The 20,489-nt window shown below is 36.9% G+C and overlaps 2 protein-coding genes across 4 annotated transcripts; both read right to left on the bottom strand.

Annotated features, from left to right (window-relative positions):
- Positions 1-72: 72 nt before the first annotated feature.
- LOC122021476 (adenine phosphoribosyltransferase 3-like) lies at positions 73-5,955 on the bottom strand. The gene is made up of 6 exons (XM_042579597.1): positions 5,694-5,955; positions 5,290-5,400; positions 2,970-3,062; positions 1,146-1,295; positions 474-532; positions 73-322 (listed from the first exon to the last, which is right to left on the bottom strand). Exons 1-6 carry the CDS (start codon positions 5,779-5,781, stop codon positions 269-271), a joined length of 555 nt encoding a protein of 184 aa, XP_042435531.1. The 5' UTR covers positions 5,782-5,955; the 3' UTR covers positions 73-268.
- Positions 5,956-7,856: 1,901 nt separating this feature from the next.
- LOC122019862 (CDPK-related kinase 3-like) lies at positions 7,857-18,182 on the bottom strand. Of its 3 annotated transcripts, none has more exons than XM_042577445.1 (11): positions 17,542-18,182; positions 16,030-16,160; positions 15,700-15,741; positions 15,508-15,616; positions 15,318-15,396; positions 14,360-14,656; positions 14,039-14,148; positions 12,669-12,776; positions 11,640-11,702; positions 8,242-8,409; positions 7,857-8,160 (listed from the first exon to the last, which is right to left on the bottom strand). In XM_042577445.1, the coding sequence occupies exons 1-11, from the start codon at positions 18,112-18,114 to the stop codon at positions 8,020-8,022; spliced, it is 1,821 nt and encodes a 606-aa protein (XP_042433379.1). In that variant the 5' UTR covers positions 18,115-18,182; the 3' UTR covers positions 7,857-8,019. The 3 variants fall into 3 exon arrangements, with proteins under 3 accessions (XP_042433379.1, XP_042433380.1, XP_042433381.1); XM_042577446.1 differs by having other exon boundaries at positions 17,534-17,670; XM_042577447.1 differs by lacking the exon at positions 17,542-18,182 and adding an exon at positions 17,345-17,478.
- Positions 18,183-20,489: the final 2,307 nt, after the last annotated feature.

Here is a 20,489-nt window from a genome sequence, read left to right as displayed (position 1 = left end):
CATTTGTCAATTCTGACTTTTAGTTGAGAAACTGAAATATTCATGTTAACAATAAGCAAGCAGCAAAAACAATGAAGAAACATGGTATGTGAAGCATCGTATCGTATGATAGTAAGTAACATCTCAGTTGCAACAGTCGAGAATCCTCAACTAGAAATGATTCATAAGGCAAGCAGTATCGTGCTAAACTAATCGAACTTTACTACAAGTAATGGAAGTTGGAAAGAAATCCTCAAATATACAGTCTCAGATCGTAGCAGCTAAACGATCAGTGCGATTCCATGAGTATATATAAATTTTTACCATTTAACCTCTCGCGACCCTGCACAACAAGTTGCAAATTCTAGTTATGAGGTATGATGACTCAATGATATGTTTAAACTTTACAGTAAGATTTGTGGTGTCTGAATATCTCGATATAGATAACTTGTTTAAAAGGTGTGCAGAATTGAAAAATATTGTGTATCACAAACCTTGAGCTCTGGAAGTTCAATCACACAGGCACATTCAACCACCTCTGCCCCAGCGCGCTCTGCGGGAAGAATGAATTGAACAGATTGAAGATTGGTGCATTGGATAAAAACAGGGAAAACTTGATGCTTGAACTTGACAAAGAAATATTATACAGTAGATGTGTGCTGACAATAAGAATACTCTGTTGTGTTTCATCCAACAAATAGAATTCTATGCACCTATTTGAGTCCTTTTAAGGACTAAAGAACAAGTTTAGAGGACATAAACATCATTCAATTGACAACAATATTCATGCTTCGGAAGGCGTAGAATCTGAATAGATTCCACAAAGTATCAGTTGGGAATAACATCGGGCTTCAACAAAGTATCCATTATGTCACCAAACTTTAGTCTCAAATTAATCTTCTTTTACCAAATTAGTTTTGATTAGATTACAAAGGATCAATTTGCAGTCTAGTATTTTGACAGTAAAACTAGCAGTTGTCAACACTAAGTAGGAACTTTAGTTTTAGGGGGAATATTAAGAACTAGTAACACATCCTGATGATGACTCAATTAGTTAGTCAATGTGTGCTTTAAACTTTGTTTTAGTTCAGAATATCTCTTAGTCAGATTCTTTGTCCTTCGAAACTAAGCATGCAATCTAGCCCTTTAGAATTTTCCACACATACCAAGTAAGCTTATGGCAGCACAAAGAGTTCCACCAGTAGCAACCAAATCATCAACAACTAGAGCACGTTCATCCGGTTGGACTGCCCCGACATGCATTTCAAGGCAATCAGTCCCATACTCAAGTACATAGTTCTCGGAAATCACTTCACCTACACATTTGTACAAGGACTAGAACAGTTCAGTAAAAGAAGATATAAACTATAAAATACCAATCTGTGTTAAAATTAGAAAATAATGCATATTTTAGCAATTTTAACACAAGGATAGTATTCACTTGAATGCTATCTTAATGATAATAAACGATACCAAGGCATTTGTTGAACAAATGCTTAAAATATCTAATGTATCAATGCTAAGTTAATTATAATGGTAATATTTCTTAATCTGTCCAAACTTTCTTCCAAGAACTACTACTCACTACAATTTTATGAATTTCATCATCTCCTGGTGTCAAATCCTTGAAATGGAGATCGTGCATCTTAGCATTACATCATTTACAGAAAGACCATCGTTTATAGCAAGAACCATCAGAGTCCTATTCTATTGCATGTGGACTATCAAGTTACCAAAGTGCATTTATGCATCAGCCCACTAACATAATAGCATTTATATTTTCTTGTAGCCAGACAGTGTAGCTGCATTACCATTACTAGAATCATCAGTGAACTCAATAATAGCTCCAAATACATCCTCTATGAGTCTAACAAATGATTTTATTTCTTATGTAATTGGTTCTTCCCGAACAGTACCGTTTTGGGAATTGATACCCTTGAAAATTTGAGATTGGATGACAATTGGTAGGAGCTCCATAGATACTCAATTAAGCTTTAACACACAAGAACCATCCGCGTGTAGTAAAAGGAATGTGAGGGTTGAGCTATATTCTAAGAGAGATTCTTACTATCATATATTAGATAGCAAATTGAGTTAAGAAGGAGCTAACAGTTGGATATTCATGATGTGCTTTGTGCTAGGAGTGACTTTAGTACAGAGGCAAATTCTAATCACATTTTCCTTTGACTGTGCCCTTGCTAGGATTGGATGGGATATCGTGTATGCTTGCTTTAATCATGGTCAACCTCCTTAGCTTTAGTCGGCTGGGGGTTACAAAGAGTGGTTTTTTTTGGAGAGGAGACACTCAAGTGGTGTTCAACACTTCTATTCAAGCTTGGCTGCAAATTATTTGGAGGTTTCAAAATGATCACCTAAATTTCACCTCCAGAGGGAGCTTGGCCTTATGTATTGCCGAATTGGACATATCAAAGCATCATTCTAGTTCAATGCTAAGGCCAAAGCAACAATTAGATGGATCCTCTCTCAAAATTGCAGCTGTTATTCCTTGAGCTGCACCTGTCTCTCTCTCTTGCTTTCCTACTCGCTGAATATTTTCCTTCCTGCTGCATCTTCTTTCATCCTTGCTTGTTGTTTGTGTTTCAGCATCTGTAGATTTTTGGTGACAACGTCCTAGAACTATTATTATCTATGCATACGAATGAAAAAAAAAGGATCTGGCCACTTTAAAACAAATTGACATCAAACTGATTTTGGTGCAGGTAACACAAGCATTAAGGGATTAAAAGAAGGAAGATGGCTGATGCTGAGAGCAACTAGTGTCCATCCAAGTACTTATCGAACCATACAAAGTGCATAGACTGTAGTATGCTAGTTGTAATACCTTCATTTCCATAATTTGAATAAAACATAGTGATAGAATTAAGTGAGAATAAAAGTCAGTATATACAAGAAAAAATATCCCTAAATATGTCTCCATCTTTAGATCAAGAATGCCTGTTTACTTTCAAAATGTTTGAACTTGAAAGTACCTGGCAATTTTTTTGGCTTTCTAAGTGGAACAAACTTTGCACCTATAGCTAAAGCAATTGGAGGGCCAAATATGAAACCTCTAGCCTCAACTCCTGTCATGTTAGGGAAAAAGGCATATTAAATTCACTTCAAAACTACATAGATTGATGATACTATATGGCTTTAGAAAATAAAACATCTAAAACAAAGACTTTCAGATCTAGAATAACTGGAAAATATTCAAACAAACCAAATATGTTATAAAATGAGTAAGATGAAGATTCACAAAACTTTTGCTCAACAAGAAAATTTGCAAAAATCCATTCAAAATATTATTCATGGCCATAATTGACATGTCTTTCCTTTGAATCATGGAATCATTGGAGCAAGAATCTTGTTAACCGTAAAATATCTAGACACCATTAAAATTCCTGATTCAGACTGGCTCACAATTTTTTTTTTTTTTTGCCAAGGGATAGAGAACAAAATATACATAAATGTATCAGATGAGCTATAATCGGCCTAATGCTCTATAATTAACATAAGATGACTAGAAAAAGGAACAAAAATACAGTTGACAGCACTTCATTCACAAGAGATGTAACTCCAGCCTAACATTTAAATGAAATCATGATCAAGCGACCAAAATATTTACAGCCTTACCACTCAGAAGAAACATTTTGTAAATGTCTACAGAACACAGATGCCTTTTTTTTTTCAAAACAAACCAAAGAGTTGGAGAAATGCAGGTGCAAAATATATTGTTGGTCAAATATTCTAAGAAAAAAGGATAATATCTTAAATTGTCATGGCCATATTATCATCCATTGTCCTTTAGTTAAATATCCAAATTTTGTTAAACGACTTGAAAATTGGAGGATGAACACTGTAGAGTCGTGATGCTGCCTCTTAGTGTTTTTTTTTTCAATATAAAGAATATGGAAGACTTGATCTCGTGATCAATTCTCTAAGGTCCAATTTTGCATGTCCATAAATAGATTACAGATGTTTGGCTATCTAATCAGTATAATTATCATTTCCTATGGATGCTGCTCATTGAATGAGCTAAAATATACACAAGAATGCACGTTTAGCATAAGAGCCTGGTCAGCAACAGAAATGAATATTATTTTGTCCTAACACTATACAATATATTCAAGGCAATCCACAGCAGTGATATACTAATAGTTTTGTTGTTGTTGTTGAAGTACTTTATCATGGTCACCCTAAAAGAAACCTCTAACTACACCGAGAAGTAATAATAAAGAGAAATATGAAATTTTTGAAAACATATACTAGTGAAAAAGAAATTACACTAATTGCTTTAATATAAATTTGAGATCACTTTCCATTAGACACAGAGAACACTATAATACAACTTTAAGATGAATATTTAAAGAAGAGTTGGAGACTAAGGAGAGAAATAAAACCATCAAATCTAAATGAACTAAATTTGATGTAACCAGCTAACCACGGTAACACTTCTTCTAAATTTCATTTGGTAAAACTTCATGATGGAAATTTATTTTTTCAGCTAAGCAAGAAACCTCAACGCAAATGCAAGACACCAACCTAATACATGACCACAGAATCCGTCACTAAAGATTTTAGTACTGGTTTTGCTCCCTGTCATATTAGATCCTGTTTCACAATCTAGGAACAATATCCAGTGGAAGATCACCAATGCTTTACCATCTGAGGACAGCGAACGGGAAAGACAACTATATTCCCACATCCAAGGGCTGCAATTTCAAGCTCAGTACTCTATCCCAAATGCTGTTGGATCGCAATCATACCTACCAAATCTAAACAGCTAAGGAAAGGAACGGGCAACAGAAAAATAGAATTAGGAGGACCATCAAACAGTGGGAAAAGCTTTCACCCGTTTACATCGGAGTGGGGACCAAGGAGCAAGGTCAGCGTCAGCGGAGGCAGGCCTGACTCCACCTCCACAAACCAGCACAGATTCGGCAAACAGAAAGAAACCATGAGCGCGGCAGGGCGTCATCCGCTGCCCGCCGCTGGTCCACTGTAACATGGCCAGTTTCAGGCACGTCGAAGTCAAATACAGGCGCCTTACCACTGCCCATAAATGAACCTTTTTTTTTTTTCTGCTCCATGGAAAGTGACGACCGATTTTTGAGGAGGAAGAAGGGAGAAAAGTCTAAAGAGAAAGAAAAAAGGAGGCCCCACAACCGACATTTCTCACGATATTGATGGGCAACGAGCATTAATGCGGAGGGAAGAAACGAACAAAAGACTAATGCGTCAGAAAAGAGATGAAGAAAACAACATTGTGTATTTGCGCTGTGGCGGAGGCATTGAGACGGAAGAACTCACCGGCGACGACGGAGATGTCCCTCCCGGTGTACCGCTCCACGAACAAATCGACCGTGTCCTTGAACGCTTTCGGATCGAGCAGCAGCGTGGTGATGTCTTGGAACATAATCCCTAGTCACATACATTATTATATTGTAGATGAATGAAGCGGCCAAATTTTTAACCACCTAAGCCTCAAAAACTACGAGAAACAAGAACGGCGTGGTAAAAAAAATCACATTTTTTTTTATTTGGGTCGAATTTGACATTGAAGAAGCAAAAAGAGCGAGGATGCTTTCCGCTCCAGAAAGCGGAGAAATAAAAATTCAATCTTTTAGGATAAAAAACCCGAAACTTCAACCGCGAAAACTAAAACGGATGCTCAAAGATGCGTCAGACTACAAAAACGCAGGGAACGCCGCGACCTTTCTTAGGGAAGTCAGGAACCACGCGGATGGAGGAGGCGATGCGCGGAATGCGGGGGTCCTGCTCCTTTCCCTCTCGAACCGCCATCTCTCCCACGCAGAGCAGCCACTCAACCTCAAGTATCCCTTCTCTCTCTCTCTCTCTCTCTCTCTCTCAAAGGGAGAGCCCCGACCGCACCGGCATAGAAAAGCCTCAGGTTGGGAGGAGAGAACCAAGAGAAACGAAGACAGAGAGTCCAGAAGCAGAAGAAGAAAAATAAAAAGCTTCTCCACAGTTTGTTGAATAAATATAGCACAAAATAAATTGTAAATTCAATAAAAGAAATTGGTCCTCCACAGTTTATTTCACTCAACCTCACCTTTTTTTTATTTATTTTTCAAAAAAATATATAAAAATAAAAAAGTTAAAGAAAAGGGGGAAAATGAACTACAACTGTCTCTTTTCATGTTTCCCTCTAAATAATTCTAAAAAAAATCCAATTAATTTCTTCATAAAGTATTTAATATATCTATGTTATTTTATTTATTTATTTATAGTTGATACTGGTATCCAATTTATACCAATTAATTTTGAGATGATCAACTCGGTTTTATAAAAAAAAAATTATATATATATATATTTGAGTGACTGGTATACATCACCTGGATCTCATTAATTCAATGGTGCAAAGTAAATGCCATGTCTACCTTTCTTGTTCACTTCTTGGATTCCTAGAGCCAAGAGATTGTGTAGATATGGAGTTATGAGGTTGAGGCTCTTGGAGCTTCATTAATCTCTATTAATGCCATGTCTACTCAATTCATTTCCTCTATTTGCATGGCCTAAGCTATATGTCTATTTCTCAACGAGTCGAGCTGAGTCGGACTATGAGATAGAGAATAGAAAGTTTTTGGTTATGTTAGTCTTTTTGAGGTTACTTGATTGTAACATTGCATCTACAACCTAGTTATGGCTAGCTAGACAAGAGACGCACCAAAAGGAAGAAGATAAGAGTTGGGCTTTGGAAGTGAAATGTGACTCATTCGACTTCAAGTGCCTTTTCCCTATCTAGTCTCGTGCTTTGTCGAATGCAACTCGAGATCATCACTCCTTGTGCTGAAGGATACCAAATTTTTCATCTCGTCCTTTAGCCCTTTGTCTCGTATGCACCTACCAGCTAAGTTATCCCCTCCTTGTTGTCCTCATTAGCCGAATGGCCAATCTCATTGTCGATCAATCGTTATCGATACTATATTTGCATATGAGAAATTGAAAGGGTGTTTACAGGACCAATGGAGTGAGATCTAAACTTATGTGCAACTCATTATCATATTTGATATGCATGTAAACATCCCCTCAGAACGATTTAATGGTTAACGCATAAAATATTACTATAATGAAATCTGAGATTCAAATTTTGACATAGCTTGAATTCACCTAATAATTTCAGATCACTGTGAGCAATAATTCACCCTGAAAAACAAAATTATCTATTTTGTAAACTAATAAATAAATTGTGCCGTTGGTGGATACTGATAAGGGAGGAACAAGGCATGCACACAAATCTGATAAATGTAAAGTCAATGCAACAATTATTTTGGGTGCACATGGTTTTGCTTCTATTTGTGCTTGGTTTTATTTGTCAGTTTGTCTTGTTAGGCTAGTTAATCTTTTTATTGCCACCAAACTTTCTCCACCTTAATCATGCATGATCATAATCAGACATGGCACTTCATTTCACTTCTCTACAAAGTGATAAACAAGAATGAGTTTCAATCCTCAGGCTTTAAAGGTTATAATGATATGATTAAGCATAAGCCTATAATTAATATGTCGTGGTGTTGTTGCCTCTTGTCGCGTTACAACCAGAGCAGTAATGCTTGTTTGATTAACAAATACAACTACGGACAATAAATTCCTACAGTATAATAACGATAGAATCTTAGATGTCTCCAGGTAAAGAAGATACAGCTGTGCTTGAAGACAAGGACCAAATTTAATTAATGGAAATCAATCATTATGAGTATGTCTATATTTAATCTTAAGTGGTTGGTGGATCTTAATTATATTGCATTGGCTCCTAGTTAATATGATGTATCCTAGTTATCGAAGTTGATTATTCGATTTTTACTACATCTACTTGAATTATGTGTTGGTTATGAAAGTAGTTTTCCTCTGCTTACTTGTGAATTATGTGAATCGAATCAAGTATTGGGAAATCCAAATATTTGGGACTTGATATAACATTCGTTTTGTACACCAATGCTCTATAAGAGAAAGCTAAATAATAGAAGAAAAGGGAATGCCAAGAATGAAAACAAATTAGAACAATTCTATTGTTAAAATCTAATGGTGGTTTCTTGGTCTGGAGCTACGTATCGTCACGCCGTGCAAAAATTTGGTGAACCCGAGGAAGCTGAGTTTGCCATCAGCGGGTCGGATCCAGTCGCGCATCATAGAGTAAGCAGCAGGGGCAAGGTTCATCTCCTACAAAGTTGCAAGTAAAGTTGTTTCCGTACTGAAAGAGAACTTCATCTTGTACGAGAACGGTCTATCGATGGAATGTACCTGTGCTAGTTCTTCGATAGAGATGAAGTGATTGCCTTCTTCCTCGAAGTACTGGAATGCCCTGGTGGCGATTTGTTCCCATTCTTTCAAAGCCTCGAGTTGATAAGGGCTGATTGCTGCCACACAAAACTCTTCAAAGTTCATCCTTCTGTATGATAGTGGCTCCAACTGAGATGTCCATGACACCAGGAATTACCAGTTTAAGTTTGACACACATCAATTTAGCTCCCAAAGTAAAGTTTTATTAGAGAAAAAGAGCTCGAACATGAGGATAAGATTCATGTAACTTGTCAAATCACAGCCCATGACTTGCTCATGTTCGTGATGGTATTACAGTCTCAATTGGAGCAGAACCAAACTGTGGCATTCGGATTAAACTGAAACGTTTTCAAGGACTAAATGTATTGGGCAACTATGTTTCTATAAAACTAGAGCTAACATAATATAACAATAATTCAAGTTTTAAGATATGACAGGAGGGAAGCTATAATTTACCAAAAAAGAGACTACAAAAGTTTAGAAACATTATTATGTAATGTAAAAATTTGCTTTACTATTACGGATACTAGATTCTTTCGCTGAACAAAACATGTATGTTTAGCAAATTATCGCACCAATTTACTGTTGGTGCAACCTTAGGTCAAGGTTGACCTAGTTGAGTTGTATTTTGATGTTTGACACTCGTAGAAGAGTTGTATTCTTGATATGGGACAAGAATAGATGTTTGGGAGATTATTGGTGCAACCGTAGGTCTAGGTTGACCTGGTTGACCTGATTCGGGAAAGAGTCCAAGTATGGAGACTTGGCAACGGAAAAAGTCCAAGCAGGGAACTTGGCACTGGAAAAGTCCAAGCAGGGAGCTTGACACGCGAAAAGTCCAAGTGTGGAGACTTGGCACGGGAAAAGTCCAAGTATGGAGACTTGGCACTGGAAAAGTCCAAGTATGGAGACTTGGCACGGAGAAGTCCAAGCAGGGAGCTTGACACGAGGAAAGTCCTAAGTATGTTAGGCGGTGGAAAGTCCCGTGAGTGAAGCCAGTGGGAAAGTCCTAACTGGATGTTAGGCTGTGGAAAGTCCCGTGAGTGAAGCCAGCAGAAAGAAAATCGTAATGTTAGGCGGAAAGTCCCGGTGAGTGAAGCAGGAGAAAGTCCTAACGGGATGTTAGGCGGGAAATCCTGAGTGAAGGTGAAAGTCCGGTGAGTGAAGCCAGGAGGAAAATCCAGATGGATCGGGGATGATCGGACATCCGGTATTGGAGGAAAGTCAAGTAGGTCAAGGATTGACCGGACACTTGGCGGGAATTCTAGCAGGTCGAGGGTGACCGATGCTAGGAATGAAGTACCAACAGTCGAGGTTGACCGAATGTTGGTTTGAAGGCTTGGGACTTGGTTTGGGCAAAACCAAGTCACTAGTTATCTGATCGGTCCGGTGACCGATCAAGAATCGATGTGCTATCGATCGGATCGATCGGACCGATCGGTGATCGAGCCGCGAAGACGCTGATCGGCCGTGGACCGATCAGAGCTCGATCGTGGCGACCGATCGGAGACGATGTCGGAAGGAAGAGCTTAAGAGTTGGGATCGGTCGGACCGATCAACAGGCTCGATCGGTCCGCATCGACGTAGTACGCATGAATGTTTACGACCGATCACCGGGACCGATCAGGGCTGATCGGTCCACCGATCGAGGTTCTAGCCGTTACAACGCAACGCTAGTTTCTTCGCCGTTTCTTCTCAGGTATAAAGGAGACGAGGGCATCTTCGGTACTAGCTCTTCTTCTCTTCTTGCTGTTCTGGTGCTTGAGCTTTGTTGAGCTCTTCTTCGCAAGCTTCGCGTGAGCTTCCAGTCGTCGATCAGCTGCTGCGTTTGGGTTGTGAAGTTGCTGCTTCATCGCCTCTGATCGACAGAGAAGGCAAGCGAGTGTTGCATTCATATTGCTGTTTGTATTTGCTTCTTGTTTTCCTTGTACTCCTTTCTTGTTGTTACAAGTATTGTGGCAAGGTTTCTCTACCCACAAGGAGCATTTATTAGCCGGTTCTCCGGGGACTCATCCACCGACGGATTGATAGGCTTCGTCCACCTTACGGACACGCCGAGGAGTAGGAGTTTATCTCCGAACCTCGTTACATCGGTTTGTTTGAGATTTGTCTTCTTTTCCTTCGTTTCTACGTGTTATTTTCTGCTGCGCTAACCCTACTTTGTAGAAACGCGACGATTTGGGGTCGGCTATTCACACCCCCCTCTCTAGCCTCCGTACGAAGGATCCTAACATTTACATCTGTAGATTTGAAGGTAATGATACAAGTTTACTCATCTAGCTCTTCATGGTGTCATCAAGACAATATTATTTTGTTAAACATAACTCACTGTCAAACGGGGCTGCTAGGAGGAATCAAGATTTCAATAGAGTCAATAAGCTTTACACTTTCCAGCTATAGCTTACTTCGCCATTTTCCACTGTCAAGAACATTGATGATTGCAACCGTTGTTTGTCATTAAGTGCAAGAAAACAATACAAAGAATGAACTGGCTCCTGAACTTAAAATAATTAAATGGAGTGGTGAATGCCTTGAGTGTTCTTATTTCCTAAAATTTAAATTTTGTTTTCATTTTCTCCAAATACTCTAGCATAGAGCAAATACTAATACTATACTGCTATCCATATTTCAACCTTAGTTGATACTTAGTGTTCACCTTGACACATTTGCCAAACAAGTATGTTAACTGGTTCAGGAGATGCTTTAAAATCTAAAAAAGGAAAATGTAAAAGGTAAGAAGCAATGAAAGGGTTGTAAACAAGCCGAGCTGAGCCAAACAGTAAGAGGCTCGAGCTCGGCTCAAGTTTGATTTAAGCTTTAGTTCTTAAGCTCAAGCTCGGCTCGTAATAAAATTAAATAACTAAGTTCGGCTCGAAAAAAGCTCGTTTAAAAATTAAACGAGCTTAGTTCAAGTTAGTTTAAGATAATTAGCTATAATAATTAATAATATATTATTATATTTATTATTTATGAGAATATATATAACGAACATGTTCACGAGTCTCTTAATAAGCACGTTTACGAACTTCTAAACGAACATGTTCGCGAGATCACAAACCAAATATTGTTAAGCTTGAGCTCGGCTCGATAATGTTTTCGAGCTCGAAATCAGGCTCGAGCTCGGCTCATTAACTTAATCGAACGACTTTTTTTTCGAGTCAAGACCCGATTAGCTCGCGAGCGGCTTGACAATCCAAAAGTAAATATCCATTTGACAAAATATTTACAAAAAGAAGTAAGCTTTACATGATAAATCATGAGGATTGAAGGCAGGTTAAGTGAATAAAGAAGCATTCTAAGATAAGAACAGAAAAATAAAGTTTCACATAGCAAGAACATCTCTAAAATAAATGGCTTACTGCATTTAATATATCAGGAACCTTGGACACCTTCATAGCATCGGTAGCATTCTGCCAGAGTGCCTGGATGAATTGATGAAATAGTTGGGAAAAAAAATCAATTTGCATGGTCTAAGCAAAGCCAGAAAACCCAGATATCAGTGAGGAGTTCACATCATGTTGAGTACAAGAAGGTGGATTAGTTTAAACATAGCAATTACACTAAATTCATTTGGATGATTTTAAACCTCTTGACGTGTTAATTTAACCAAATTCTTACAATTTTCATTACAATGTTGTAAGAAATGAAGAAGATGCATTAGGAATTACCACAAGAATGTATAAAAGGGCAGCACGGTGCAAGAAACTCCCGCTATGCGGGGTCCTAGGGAAGGGTCCATTGTACACAGCCTTACCCTGCTTTTTGCAAGAGGTTGTTTCCAAGATTAGAACCCGTGACCTTTTGGTCACAAAGCAATAACTTTACCGTTGCGCCAAGGCTCCCCTTCTACCACAAGAATGTATAAGCAAGGAATTTTAAAGATTTCTTAAGGATAGAAATTTCCTACAATTCTGTATAGCTTCTCAAAATCCTATCCATCAGGATACAATGCCTATCTTAAAATTACTCAAGATTGTGCTACTCAACAATTCTCAAAACTCACAGAAGTAGAAACTCAGAGTGCAGCAAAGAGGAGAAGAATATTTGCATTGTTTTTCTATATCTTTGGGTTGTAGCTATTGCAGTCTTTCTATAGACTGTGAGAAGAAGATATGTATGATTTAGACTGATGGGTAGTGGTTTGTAACAGTTGTGTATATTCCGGACCACCCCATCCGAAGTATTTTAGTAATTTGTAGGTATCTGTTGGATTGCAACTTTGTTGACAAATGTGTGTATATGTATGTACGTATTGTGACATGCAAGCAGGACGTTGGCTATTTGGAGGTCAAGGAACCAACAATGCATTCCTAACCAAGAAAGGATGTTTGGCTCAATTCCTAATAAAAATCAAGGAATTTTTAAATAATGTGAATAAAAAAACTCACCATTCTAAAATTCTCAATAGAAACACAACCATCATTATTTGGCTGCAATAAATTAAATTGGGATCTTATGTAGATGAGCTCATCCTCTGTTAGAGCATTTGACAAAGCCTGTAGGAGAAGAAATCAGTGAGGCATTTAAGTGAGATATTACTACTCAAAAACTGTGGTTAAACAATATTTGAGTTGGATGTTTATACAGACGTCTTTTTTTTAATATTTCAGAGATTGATATGGTACAAGACTCATCTTCAGTCTGTGGTTAAGCATGGTTAATCAAACAGGGAACGATGAAAGCATGTACGATACCATCAAGAAAAAGTAAAATGGTCAATGAGCTAGGCAACCACAATCATAGCACTAGGACACAACAGTCTCATTTTCAAATGCCAACAAAAATTTAAAATTATCCTATAAGTTATTTCCACTTGTAGAGGTGGTAATCACTAAGAAAATATTGACAGTAAAGTTGATTAAAATTGAATTTGAATGTCTTCTTTGACTACTTGAACAGTAATATTAGAGATAGAAACTCATAATGAAACTTGGTATTAAATATATAATCACATTAACCAATATGCTGAGACCATCAGAGTGACTGGTTTCTACGTAAAATTATTTATGAAGCCTGAAGGTAGAAACTAGGTAACAATGTGCGACAGTATGGTTATCACAATGCTTGGACAAGAAAGCTTAATAATATGTGCTTTGTAGATCAAGTAGAAAGATAATATATTCTTGTCAGATATTAAGGATTCTAGGACAGTGTTCAACTTAGATCATAGTGTTTCAACCATCCATGCATAGTTTATTAGCTGTTTTGTGAATATTAGATGTGTCTGCATGACAATTACTAGTTGGTAGATTGATTGTGGGGCGCAACAACATATGCTTTTAAAAACCTTAGAAAGTAGAAAGAGTTTGGTGCAATTACTACCTTGAAAAACAGATCAAAATAGGATTATTTAAAAAAAAAAAAAAAAAACTCTGCTCGTGAATACTCCCCTACAAATATATGGACAGCTAACCAGGAACCAATGAAAGGCTAGTTTATTCATTGCTTGAATTGAATTATATGTTGTTCTCAACATAACCCTTCAACTCGTCAACCCTTGATCTACTTTGAAGAAATAATCATAATAATAATAAAATCATCTTTCACAAATATACTGTTAATATGTAATATAAAGAATGTTATATCGACACTGATAAAGCACAAGTTGTTAGCCAATTCAGCATAAAAACTAATAACATTTATGCAATGCAAGATAGTTTCTCAAAGATTAAGATTTGAAGGATAATATATGACTCTGATGCAGATAACTAACAAGCACAAATCCAAATAATGAAACTAGACACAAAGAAAGCCAAACCTTCATGGCAGCACGTCTAAAAGTTGTTGTGCGGAGATGGGACTTGACTGACTTGTAGATTTGTATGTCCAAAGGTGTCTGACGATGCTCATTTCGCAACCAAGGATGAGCTGCTATCACATAATCGATTATTAAATTTTATAACGAACAGGGTTTGAGGATGTCATAGAATATATCTCAACTAAAAACTTCTCACATATAGTACTTAATATAAGAACATATAACTCCTAATAGGTAACCAAATGTCCTTGATAAAGCTAAACAAATCAGATTGCAATTACTTGGTGAGATAAACTAACCCATAGAAAATGGAACACATACATAGAGCTTTTGCAGCAGACATTCTTTTCCTATAATCCTTATTTAGCAACCTTCTAACAAAATCTTTGGCTTCCAGAGATACTGCAGGCCAAGGTAATTCTTCAAAATTAGGATCAGCTCTCAGTACAGAACGGAAAATTCCGGATTCAGTCTGTGCCCAGAAGGGTCTACTGCCACACAATAGTATATATGTTATGACACCAATGCTCCACATATCTGCTTCTGTGCTGTATGATCTATGTAGAACTTCAGGTGCAACATAGTATGCACTACCTACAATATCATTTAGTCTTTCATCTGAAAAAACACCACAGTTAATAACACTCTACCCAGAAAAACCAACAACGAGCAAAAAAATAAGAAGTACAAGCAATATCTGGTCCAAAACATGCAGACTTATAGTGAGCATAATAGATGCATGCTAAAATTGACTAACAATAAGAGTTTAGTCACATACAATATGCAGGACAATGACATGAGAAAATTGTTGACATCGACTTATTTTTGTTGTAAATATGCATGAAATGTCAATGGCATATGATATGCATGTGATTTGTTTTATATATCTATAAAGGAAAGACAATCAAGTGACCAAATAGTCAAATGTTAAACAAAATTAAATGAAGATAGAAAAAATAACAATTTATTATATGAATATTCAGAATGTCATGCTATTTCCATCTCTCAAGAACTGTATTTATCACATTTGGAAAGTAACATAAGAATTTAGAAAAACACGCCACACAAATCAACTAACTATGAACTGAAAGTCAAAAAAGTTAAATAAAAAAAGGATCAATTAATTACCATCAATGTGACATTTGTTCAGAACAGTAGATGTACTACGATAAAAAAAATGAACACAGTACTGAAAAACTTAGACATGCTATGAGTTACAAGTATCAGTGCATGGTCTCAATTAAAGCATTTAAATACTGAAATTCAACCAGTAAAGCACCTGGTCTGATGAAATCAGAAAGACCAAAATCAATTATCTTCATAGGTGCATTTTCATCCTTTGTAGTAAACAGAAAATTCTGCAAAATAAAATCATGTTAGCAATCTAACAACATTTTAAAATTCAGAACCACACAGAGCAACTTCATTAGATAGTATCCAATGGATACAAAATAGGCCATGAAGCATACCTCTGGCTTAAGATCGCGATGCACAACTCCTTGAAGATGACAAAAGGCAATTACACTTAAAATTTGTATGACAACTACTTTTGCATCTTTCTCCTTGTATCTTCCACCTCTGTAACAAAATACAATATATATATATATATATATATATAAACTTCATATTCCATATATGGGCATCTGATGTCAAAAACTCACTTGGACAGGATTCTATCCAACAATTCTCCTCCTCCACACAATCTAGCAGAAGGCAATAACAACGATGAGATGAGATGAGATTTTCATGCTGAAACAAATAGTATTCCACCAAATCTTTCACAAAATAAATCTCCAGATATGTCGACAGTAAAATAATTCTTGTACAGATAGTTCCCAACCTTATGATATGTCAGAAGTACAAAAATTTTATTCTACTTAAACCATTTACCATTCAGAGCCTTGATGCTCATGTTAGAAAAAAATTATAAATCCAAAAATGCAGAGACAACCTACCAACTATTTTTTCTCAAAAGAAAAAAAAATACGTACTCCATGATTATATAGACATTAAGGTCATCCTCATATGCTTCGTAAAACTTGACCAGATTAGCATGCCCAGATAGAAACTTCAAGATTTTCACTTCCCTACGAACATCTTCAATTGCTATTGCTGTTGTCATCTGCAAAAGATAATTGATTAGGAAGCTCAGCTTCTATCTTCAACAAATGCTTAAAGACTAGAGGTTGTAGACCCAAGATAAAGTGGTACAGAAGCATTGAAGAATAATAACACAATGACAAGGTATAGCTATTTTACATTTATAAATGCAGGACAAGCCGACATGTAGATGGTATGACGCAAGAAGAGGTCATATTAACATTCAGATTATTTCTTTGACAATTCTAGAGCCATCGAAAATTAATAACACAAGGATAAAAGACAACTAATTAATGAACTTTTGGAGCAAGGATAGAGATTTAAAAGGAATAAAGGAAAATAAATAAGGAAAAAGGTAAAATAAATACAAACCACAAAGAGGGCTCTAAGGTATCAATGAGGACCAAAAAACGGCAAACATATAAGACAAAAGAAGGGAAGGGAAGAGGGGGGGGGGGGGGGATCCACACTGTCAGTAGCATGTCTGTCTAAAACTGCAATAGAAAGGATTTAGGAATCCACAATAAATAGGATCTTGTAGCTAGAAGAAAATTGCTACTGGTTGTTGCTTCTCCAGCTAAATAACATCAAGCTAATTAATAACTTGCGCCTAATTTTTCATCCTGAAGCCAGAAGAGATGCCAAATGAAACCAAATAATCAACTAATTTGAGGCTATTGATTTTGCAATTCAGTTGTATTTTCATTGATCAAGCTTCAATATTGGTAGCAAATAACCATGTTTGGTCAATGACATGAACAACGCGACAGTGTGTTAATTCTTGGGTTCTGAAACAGACCAGTTCACACAAATCTAAATTGCATGACTTGTTAACAACATCTGTAGTTAGTGCATTATTTATGATTCTAGTAAGCCAAAACATAGCATATCTGTCATATTTATTGCACGAACTAATACTGAAATAAGCAAACGAATAATGGACCATAAGTACATACTGCATGTGCTTACAATAAGGAGGTAAATGTTAGATTTGTATAGGCTGGGGGTATAGCCCTTTTTCTTGTGATATCTAAAATTTAAGAATAGCCAGTTTTTACTGTCTACAAGGATCTAAAATCGACAAGACAATATAAGGCTCCATAGTAAAGAGGACAGTATATCATTCCAAACTAATCTTGAGACAACTGTACGCCATTAAGGTTTGCTAATACTGACACCGATCGTGGAAAGTTGCATAGCACATACCCGCACAGCTACACCGAGAAAGCCACAATTTTAATACCGATTGACAATCGAAAAAAGCTAATTCATGTAGTCAGATCAGGCGTTCGATTGAAGGAACGGAAATGAATTCTTTAGGACAATATTGAGAAATGAAGCCAAGTCTACGAATACGGGAAATTATGGAGCTAAAAAATTCTTTCTTTGACATACCACCGCACCTTAACTTTAGAGATGATCTTGATGGCGACAAGCTGACCCTTGAGCTCTCCCTTCTTTGCCCTCGCCAAGCATGTATTCCCAAAATGCCCCTTGCCCACCTCCTTCCCGATCTCGTACTTCGCCTCCAAATTTTTCTCGTACCCGAAGCTCTTGTCCAGCTGCCGCTCCGCTTCCGCTTCTCCTCCTGCGGCTCCGTCGCCGGCGCCGTCCTCGGGGATTGAAGCGTCGCTGGGCTTCTTCCGGCCGAATCTCTTAGCTAGGGACGCCTTAATGTGCTTCGCGGGCGACGGCGGGCGACGGAAGAACCTCCGCGGCGTGGACCGCGCCGGGGACGGGGCGATCCCGGACGGGAGAGGGCTACCGGCCGCGCTCCGTGGGTAAGGACTCGGCCAGGGGCTACCCGAGGAAGATCCGGCAGGAGTCACGGCGTTGGTGACTGGGGCCGGGGACGAGGCGGCGGCGACGGTGGCGACGGTTGCCGGTATAGGGGACGGGGAGCGATAGGCATCGCATCCGCCCTCGGCATCCCCCTCCACGGCGACGGCGATGTTCTTGGCATAGCACTGGCCCATTCCGGCGTCGGTGCCAAGCGCGCCCTGATTCGTATTCTTTTCTTCCTCGTCTCTTCCTCCGATCACCACTTTCTGAGTTTTTAAAGAGATCTTACATAATAAAAATAATATTTTTAAAAATAATTTTTAAATCAGCTTTAGATTTTTTTTCTATATATATAAACGGATCGTCTGCGAATAAATCAGGATAAATTGTAAAAATATGCTGTCAATTCTGAGAAAATTGGAAAGTAATTAATGCTAATTAATTACTGGTCGGAGAATGTGAATGCATTTATTCAAATTAAATTGAATCTAAAATGAACTAAGTTTATTTTTGACATTGATTCAAGATTTACTTTGTTTATATATTATTTAACTTTTAATTCAAATTATTTATTTTTTTTTATTTTAAAACTTATTTATTTGTTTTAAAAAAAATCTTTATTATAGATAGTAGAAAGTGCATCGTCTTTTTTTTTTATGTACATAAACAAATTAAACACAAGTAGTTCGAATTTATACATTTAATTTAATAAATTATTCAAGATTAATACTAAATTTACAATTATCCTGAGTAGGGTTGTAAGTGAACCAAGTATTCGTGAACAAATTTGGTGTTCGGCTTGGTAAGAGTTTGTTTATGTTCGTTCAATATACATAAGATTAGTTAAACAAACAAACTTGAACAACTCGTTAAGTTAAACAAACAAACTTGAACACATATGTGTTCAGCTCGTTAATATTCGTGAACAACATAAAACTCTTTTTAATATGCTAAATAAACAACAAAATAAATAAATAAATTTAAATTATCAAGCTCAATAATCAATCAAACAATCAAACAAGTTTGAATTGAGAGCTTGATAACATCTAAACGAACTAAGCTCAAGTCAAACTTGAATTGAGAGCTTGATAACATCTAAATGAACCAAGCTCAAGTCAAGCTTCAAACAAGCTCAAGTTCATAAAAATTAAACCAAGTCAAACTTGAACACTCATTTCAAAAGTTTGGTTCATTTTAAATTCGGCTCGGCTCGGCTTGATTATCTTATCAAACAAACTTAAATACCCCAAAACTCAGCTCGACTTGACTTATTTACCGCTCTAATCCCGAGGAGATCATGTAGATGTATTATGGTCCATCAAAGCTCGTGTCGGAAACAATAAGTTAATTAGAAAGGATCTAACTCGACTCCGTAAGTCATGTACAGTCAATTTAACAAAGTCATAGATTTAGTTGTTATGTTATTTTCGAAGTGGTTCAAGATAGACTTCAGTATTTAAAACTGAATTAGTGATCAACAGTGAGAGCACATGTTCTTAGTCAACAGGGTTGACATCTCTATTAATTATTTCTGCGATCTGTTTAGGTCCTATTATACACCACAATATATATATATTTTTAAATTATCTTTTTTCAAAAAATAAATCTATTTGTTAGAAAAAGAAACACTTGAAAGTATTGTAATCTAATTTTTTGTTTGTTGAAAAGAAGGCATGAATAACTACTGTGGTCCTTAATTATGGAGGAAGCATAATTAGTACGTCATTCTGAGCATATTTTTCAATGGACACTGTACTAGATTATGAAAATGAAAGACATTAATCAAAGCCTTTCAAATTAACCAAAAGCTGATCTTGTCTATTTATCTTTAAAAAGTAAATTAATTATTCAATTCGTTCAACACGTTCAGAATTTGAACCAACCCCACATGACTTCCTTGCCCTGATCGATGTTAAGTTGGCCCAGCTTCACAAATTTTTATTAGAATAAATTAAAAAGCGTTTGATCTGGTTGAAATCAGATAAGATGGCATGTTAGCTAGATGTCTTTAAGATTGACCGTGGGAAGGCTCCAAGCAAGAGGAACTTGGTGCCACGAGTGAGCATATGTGTCAAAGAAGAACGAAGGAGGAACGAAACGTTAGCGATCGGACTAGAGAGGGGTCACCGACACAGACACTTTGATACTTAAGTTAGACAAGGAACTACAAAAAAGAATAAAGAACAATGACAATGAACAATAAATTCTAATAGCGGAGCTTACTTGCTTCTTGAGGATGAGTGTTGTTTTTCATCTTTACACAAATATCAATGTATTACTAAAGAGCAATAATACACATAAGGAAAAAACTTAAGGAAATGTTCAAGAATAGACACATAAATTCATAGGCCCTATAATTTTATGTGTCTATCCTTGAATATTTACTTGAGATTTTTTCCTTGAACACATCCGTTTTCATTACTAAAATAAGATCAATCATTATGACATTCTATCGTCTTTCTTAAATTTGACCCATCACCTTTGTGTTTGTATGGTGGAAATTTCCACCGTATGGATAATGCATGAAATATTCTCTTGATTTTTTGACAGTGATTATGCAAAGTACCAA

This window comes from Zingiber officinale, chromosome 9A, assembly GCF_018446385.1.
Source record: "Zingiber officinale cultivar Zhangliang chromosome 9A, Zo_v1.1, whole genome shotgun sequence".
Taxonomy (NCBI): Eukaryota; Viridiplantae; Streptophyta; class Magnoliopsida; order Zingiberales; family Zingiberaceae; genus Zingiber; species Zingiber officinale.
The sequence above is the reverse complement of the archived record's forward strand: the minus strand, read 5'-3'. Positions and strand labels throughout refer to the sequence as shown.